Consider the following 7,371-nt stretch of genomic DNA (forward strand, 5'->3'; position numbering starts at 1 on the left):
GGTTGTAGTTGCTGGCGGGAAGGATGAAGCGGGTTATTGGGAGGTGATGCGGGACGAGAGGAGACGGCAGGGACGTCTTGACGTATCAGGTGAAATATTGGAGGTTTCGCAAAATGGAACCAATGCAAAGATTTTTCCAGAAGTGATTGAGTGAAAAGGGGGAAGTGTCAGTGTTGCCTTCACGAGAGGAAGAGGAGACGAGTTTGCGAGCTTTAAATACCCCATCCTTTCCCGTGCGTCTACGAAAGTTGTGAAGAAACTCAGCTTCTTGGCTCGAAGTATGCTTGAGATCAAGGGGAAAAGACTTTGGTCTTGGAGCGCCATGTTGCCCTTCCACGCGTGAGAGGCGTTGCGCGGCGGGAAGTGTATGGTCGGCGGGCGTCACGCGGCGCCGGGTCGGAGCGTCATGGAGTTTTCTTGTGTTCTTTTCGGCCGGGACACCGCATCATGGCGCCCCTCGGATCCGATCGTGCCGGGGTTTTCACGTTCAGGGTCTGATCTATTTCGGGCGCGCCTAGGCGGCGAATGTGAAGATGCGATAGACGCGGTGGGTGCGGCGAGGGCTGGAGTCTACGTCATCTGGATGTCTGCGGTACGAATCGCGATGTCACGGGCCACAGGCAGTGGAGAGGTCTGGAGGAAGTACTGGCTGCAGCTTCTGGCTAAGCACACAAATTCGAAAAGGACAAAGGTTGGATAGTTTGGCTTTGGAATGTCAGATACGGCAGCGGCCTTCCAAACCCCATGTCTTCTTCGCGGCGTGCTGGGTGGTGGAGGGTTGAGATCGCGACACAGGTAACCCATGCAGTGATGCCAGTGGATCAAATAAACTACAATGAATAGAATCATGAAGCGTGCTTGTATTTAAGGATAATCAGCGCAATCGACCCTGGTCTCACACCTTCGTCTTGGTGGTTCATGGTGGTTGGGCGCACAGTGCTTAATACAGTGATTTGTTTCAATTCGCACGCGGTCCTCAATCTCGACTCACGACAATCCAGGGCGCAGCCGACAGCGACGAGCCTCCATCTTGCACAACACTCGCGCTGCTACCAGCGCGGCGACCACTCACACTCTCTTTGACCTTGTACAATTACTGTATAACTTTTTGCGATCATTTGTCCTATTCTCCGCGCGCTTGCCGCTCCGCCTAGGCGCCCGTCGTTACGTACAGCCCGCGGCGACAAAAGTGCCCCGAGCTGTTTTTTTTCTCTCGCTCGGTCTCGCGACAAGCACCGACCCAGACTTCTCACGGGTACCGTAACCACACTACGGCTCCAACAGAGGACAGATAGCGGGGAACCCCCTGGAACACGCCCGCCGGGGACTACAGACGGCACCCTGAGCCCGCCCGCGCCGGACGGGGTCCTCTGGCGGCAATGGCGACTCCGAGATGCCTGATGCGGCAACTGGCTGGCAGCTGGCGCGAGGCGCAGTGGAGCCGAGCGTTGCATCTGGCCCGAAGCAATGCGGCGCGCGAGGCCGTTGCTGCGGCGCCGGGTTCCATTGCCTGCAGCCGTGGGCCGTTGTTGATGTTGTCGCTGCAGCGGCGACACATGTCGACGACGCGGATGACGACTGCTACGGGCGCTCCGGCTTGCCGCAATAGTCGACCGGCAAGCTGGGCTCAAGAAACGGGGCTACGAGGCGCCCTCACGGCCCGTCCGGGCTGCGTCGGGCTCCGGTCGAGGTGAGTGAGCTACGTGACCAAGATGACATCTTCACCCCATGAGCACGAATTGCGCCATGCCACCGCCACCTTTACCCAAGACTCGAACGATCGCGGATGGCAATAGGCTCAGCTCACCCCCCCGCGGGCGGGTGGCGGTCCGCCATAACGGAACCTTGAAACCATTCCATTGCTTGGAGCACAAACCAAGGCTGTGTGTGCGTGCGGTTCAGGTTCCCCGTTTCGTCAGGACCCTCCCCCCATTACCTAAAGCTCCTGCCCTCTTGCCCCTCCCCCCACTGCTGTCACCACCACCTGCCCCGCTCATGACCCGACCTGCCGAGCTGCTGCTGCTACACCGAGGGCTCTTTTGCTTCCCGTCTTTCAGGTTCTTTTTGCCGCCCATCGTCTCTGCCACCACCCCCTTTGTCGTGTTCCCAAGCCCCCCGTTGCTAGCTCCAGCTCGAGGACACGTCGTTGCTCGGGTGCGACGCCACTGCCTGCCACTCCGCAACGCTCCGTCTTAAAGACCCGGCCGGGACCCGCGCTGACCATCCCTTCAACCCCGCCAGCTCCCCCCTCTCGCCAACACACTCTCGGTTCTGCTCAGCCCACGCTCGAGCAAGGAATCTAGACAAGATGGCCGATCGCGATATCCTCCCCGACAATGTCAAGCCTGTCCACTACAGCGTCTCGCTGCGGGACCTCGAGTTCAAGACCTGGACCTACAAGGGCACTGTGACGTAAGTCTCCCCGCGTGTGCCTCCTCACCGCCGTCGCGTGCCAATTGACTGACGTCGTACAGCATCGACTCTGAGATTGTCAAGCCCACCAAGGAGATCACTCTCAACACCCTCGAGCTCAAGCTGTCGCACGCCAAGGTCACCGTCGACCATACCAAGTCCTCCCAGGCCCTCGAGTCCTCCAACATTAGCTACGATGAGCGGGCACAGCGAGCCACCGTCACCTTCGACCAGGAGCTGCCCGTCTCCAAGAAGGCCTCGGTCACCATCGAGTTCGAGGGTATCATGAACAACGAGATGGCCGGCTTCTACCGCAGCAAGTACAAGCCCGTCGCCACGCCCTCCGAGTCGGTCCCTCGCGATGACGAGTGGCACTACATGTTCAGCACTCAGTTCGAGTCGTGTGACGCCCGCCGCGCCTTCCCCTGCTTCGACGAGCCCAACCTCAAGGCCACCTTTGACTTTGAGATTGAGGTCCCCGTCGACCAGGTTGCCCTCAGCAACATGCCCGTCAAGGACACCAAGCCCACCAAGTCCGGCTGGAACATGGTCTCGTTCGAGCGGACGCCCATCATGAGCACCTACTTGCTCGCTTGGGCCGTTGGCGACTTCGAGTACGTCGAGGCCCACACTGAGCGACGGTACAATGGCAAGCAGCTGCCGGTCCGCGTCTACACTACCCGTGGCCTTAAGGAGCAGGGTCGCTGGGCTCTTGAGCACGCCCATAAGATCATCGACTTCTTCTCCGAGATCTTCGACATTGACTACCCTCTCCCCAAGTCCGACCTGATTGCCGTCCATGAATTTACGCACGGCGCCATGGAGAACTGGGGTCTCGTCACCTACCGCACTACCCAGGTTCTCTTCGACGAGAAGACGTCCGATGCTCGCTTCAAGAACGCCGTTGCTTACGTCGTCGCCCACGAATTGGCTCACCAGTGGTTCGGCAACCTCGTCACTATGGACTGGTGGGATGAGCTCTGGCTCAACGAGGGCTTTGCCACCTGGGTCGGGTGGTATGCCATTGACCACCTGCACCCTGACTGGGAGGTCTGGGCTCAGTTCGTCAACGAGGGCATGGAGGCGGCTTTCCACCTCGACGCCATCCGTGCCAGCCACCCGATTCACGTTCCTGTTCGCGATGCGCTCGACGTGAACCAGATCTTTGACTCCATCAGCTACCTCAAGGGCTGCTCGGCGATTCGCATGCTTGCAAACCACCTGGGCGTCAAGACCTTCCTCAAGGGTGTTTCCAACTATCTCAAGGCTCACGCTTACGGCAACGCCAAGACCAAGGCTCTCTGGGACGCCCTGTCGGAGGCCTCGGGCAAGGACGTGAACACCCTCATGGGTCCCTGGATCACCAAGATTGGTCATCCCGTCTTGACCGTCGCCGAAGAGCCTGGGCAGATTTCCATCAAGCAGTCCCGATTCCTGTCGACTGGCGACGTCAAGCCCGAGGACGACACCACCACCTGGTGGGTGCCTCTCGGACTTGAGGGCAAGAAGGGCCAGGCTGGCATCGCCGACCTCTCGTTGACGCAAAAGGATGACACCATTCGCGAGATTGACGACGACTTCTACAAGCTGAACAGCGGCGCCACCGGCTTTTATCGCGTCAACTACCCGCCTGCACGTCTGGCCAAGCTCAGCACTCAGCTCGACAAGCTGAGCACCGAGGACAAGATCGCCATCATCGGCTCCACCGCTGACCTCGCCTTCTCTGGCGATGGCACGACTGCCTCACTCCTGACGTTCCTCGAGGGCTTCAGCAATGAGACGCACCCGCTCGTTTGGACTCAGGTCCTCGACACCATCTCCAGTGTCAAGGGTGTCTTCTCCGAAGACAAGGAGATCAAGAAGGGCCTGGAGAACTTTGCTTTGAAGCTGATTGCCAACAAGGTTAAGGAGATTGGCTGGGAATTCCGCGAAGGCGAGGGCTACCTGGCGGGCCTCTTGCGCAAGCAGCTCATTGGTGTTGCTGCTGCCAACGGCCACGACGAGTCAGTCCACACTATCTTTGATTCGAAGCTACGTGTTCTAACAATAATACAGGACCATTGAGGAGGCGCTCAAGCGCTTCAACTCTTGGGCACAGAACCCCGAGACCAACCCGATCCACCCTTCGCTCAGAGTCCCTGTTTGGCGCAACGCCGTCCGCAAGGACTCGGCCCGTGCCATCGACATTCTCAAGAAGGAATGGTTCACGACCAAGTCCATTGACGGCAAGCTCATCTGCCTTCAGGCTCTGTCGGCTACCGAAGACGAGGAGCTTCTTCGCAAGGCCATTGTCCCCTTCAACTTCAACACCTCGCCCCCTGAAAATGCCGTTCCCGCCGCCGATATGCACGTCCTCGGCCTCCACCTCGCCGCCAACCCTGTTGGTCGTGCCGTGCAGTGGGAGTACATGAAGAACGACTGGGATGCCTGCCTGTCTAAGCTTGGCAACCCCATTGTCGTCGACCGCTTTGTCCGCGTCAGCTTGGGTGGCTTCACCAACGCGGCCGTCATTGACGAGATCGACGCCTTCTTCAAGGACAAGGACACGAGCAGCTTCAACCGCACTCTTGGCACCGTCAAGGACAAGATTCGCGGTCGCGCCTCGTACAAGCAGCGGGACTCGGCGGCCCTGAAGGAGTGGCTCAGCGCCAACAAGTACCTGTGAGGTTTCTGTGGCCGAGACAATGTAGAGAGTATGATGGTGTGGGGAGTTGCTGGCGCGTCGAATGAAGACATGATATCACAGTGTGGCCGACATGGCCGAAGATTAAAAAAGAGAGACTTATACGGGAAATTGACACGCAATTTTCATTACCATGTCCAAGACAGTGATGAAGGCATCCACGACTGACGGACTTGAGCTTTGGTTGGGACAGGGGCGTGAAGAGGAGCGCGTGACGAGCAGTGGACACGAAGGCACAGAGGGCGAGGCAGCAAGTTAAGCATTGGGATTTTTCCTCCATTGTGTGCCGTTCCTTGGCCGGCTATCATGACGCCGGGAGGGGATATCATCTGGCCAGCCGCCAGATCGGGGTCATCAGTAATACGTAAGCGACTCGCTCAACAGACCAGCTACTATGTACAGGCAAATTATAAACAGCCGACGGGCTCGCGACGCAACAAGACATAACACGCTCGGACCAACCGCCCAACCTCGCGCCATTGACGCGCCTCCTTCTCAGAATTGGCTCAGATGTGCAGAATGCCCTTGTTGGCCTCGATGAAGGCAGCGGCTCCGCTGCGGAAGTCGTCCTTGAGGATGCCGTTTGCGGCGGCGGACTTGAACCACATGAGCTCCTGCTTCTCCTTCCACTGGGGCCAGCGGGCGAACCCGCCGACGCCCTTGTTGGGGTCGAGGTTGTAGAGGAAGTTGAAGTAGTAGGTGCGGCAGCTGCGCATGGCGTTGTTGGGGAGGACGCCGTAAAAGACCTGCAGGATGTCCGAGGCGTGGAAGGTGCCCACGACGGGGGTGCCGTAGTCGTACGACGAGAGGTAGGACCAGATGGGCATGTCGGGCTTGGTCTTGGTGGCGATCTTGAGGACGACGCGGCGCGTGAGCGTGAAGGTCAGGTCGCCGAGGATGGCGGCCATGCGCTTGAAGCCCGGGTACAGCTCGTTGAAGATGCCCGTGCGGAAGGGACTGCCTTGCAGGAGGGCGGGCTCGTAGATGTTGACGAGCTCCTTGAGCTTGCTCTTGGGGGCGTTGTGGAAGAAGAGCTGCGAGAGGTAGTTGGTCATGTCGTCGACGCTCGTCACGTTGCTCTGGAAGATGGAGAAGATGGTGCCTTCGTCCTCCTGGTCGCCGATGATAGACGGCACGGCGTAGAACCTGCCCTGCTCGCCGAGCTTGTCCGGGCTGTCGGGGAGGACCACTCCGTCGGGCCGAGGCAGGTACGAGAGGGCGACAGAGTTGTACGACAGGAGGCCGGGGACCGAGTTGGCTGCGTTGAGGAACGTCTCGTAGTCGAGGTCACGCAGGCACTTGAGCGTGTCACTAGCGCCAGCGCACCCGCCTTCCTTGACGACGGCATCGTAGACGGCCTGGCCCTTGGGGCAGTCGACCGGGTCGGCCGGGACGGCGGAGCCCGAGTTCATGATGGCGCCTCGGAACAGGGGCTGTCCCTTGTAGGTAGCGTTGCCGCCGTACAGAAGCATCTGGTCGAAGACGGAAATGGCCCCTGCAGACTCGCCCCAGATTGTAACCTTGGTCGGGTCTCCACCAAAGGCCGCGATGTTGTCGGCAACCCATTCGAGGCCCATGCGCTGGTCGAGCAGGCCCAGGTTCGCGCTACCGTCCTTGAGAATCTCCTTGCCGGGCATAAAGCCGAAGCCCGCGACGCGGTAGTTGACGGCGACGAAGACGAACGGCTGCTTCTGGCCGACGGCGCTGGCGAGCAGGCTGGTCGCGTCGTAGGTGTTTGTGCTCCCGAGCTCGAAGCCGCCTCCGTAGATCCAGAATAAGACGGGCAGCTTGTCGGTGGCCTTGGTGCCGGCAGGTCGTTGCACATTGACCGTCAGGCAGTCTTCCTGCCCAGTGATAGGCTTCAGGAACGGAATGTCTAACAGGGTTCCGAGAATCGTGCTCAGTGCGTCCCTGGCTCCAGACGAGACAAACATCTGGGGACATCCAGGGGCAAGTCCGGTGCCGTCGATGGTGCCAGGGTTCGTGGACAGGCGCTTCGGAGGCCTAAGACGCAGCTGTCCAACGGGAGGGTCGGCAAATGGGATGGCATTGAAGGACTCGACATTGAGCAGCGAGCGGCCCTTGACCTTGCCGCCAGTGGGAATGTCGACGGTAACAGTAGCAATGCGCTCCTCCAGGTGAGGCTCGACGGCTACCGGGGCAGGGATGGGCTCCGGCGCGGCATCGGGAGCCGGCGCAGGCACAGGGGCGGGGGCTGCCAGAGCTCTTGAGAGGAACATGGCCGCCAAAGCGGAACTGGTGGCGAGCAACTTCAT

At 59.7% G+C, this 7,371-nt stretch overlaps 2 protein-coding genes across 2 annotated transcripts; one reads left to right on the forward strand and one right to left on the reverse strand.

The window, feature by feature from the left end:
- Nucleotides 1-2,308: 2,308 nt before the first annotated feature.
- Nucleotides 2,309-5,077, forward strand: PLICBS_008159 (uncharacterized protein; the record flags this gene model as incomplete). Its single annotated transcript, XM_018324351.2, has 3 exons — nucleotides 2,309-2,412; nucleotides 2,475-4,415; nucleotides 4,468-5,077. 3 exons carry the CDS (start codon nucleotides 2,309-2,311, stop codon nucleotides 5,075-5,077), a joined length of 2,655 nt encoding a protein of 884 aa, XP_018177530.2.
- Nucleotides 5,078-5,601: 524 nt separating this feature from the next.
- PLICBS_008160 (uncharacterized protein) lies at nucleotides 5,602-7,371 on the reverse strand (the record flags this gene model as incomplete). The annotated part of the gene is made up of 1 exon (XM_018324350.2): nucleotides 5,602-7,371. The coding sequence occupies one exon, from the start codon at nucleotides 7,369-7,371 to the stop codon at nucleotides 5,602-5,604; it is 1,770 nt and encodes a 589-aa protein (XP_018177529.2).

The sequence above is a fragment of the Purpureocillium lilacinum genome, assembly GCF_023168085.1.
Source record: "Purpureocillium lilacinum CBS 284.36 DNA, scaffold_6, whole genome shotgun sequence".
Classification (NCBI taxonomy): domain Eukaryota; kingdom Fungi; phylum Ascomycota; class Sordariomycetes; order Hypocreales; family Ophiocordycipitaceae; genus Purpureocillium; species Purpureocillium lilacinum.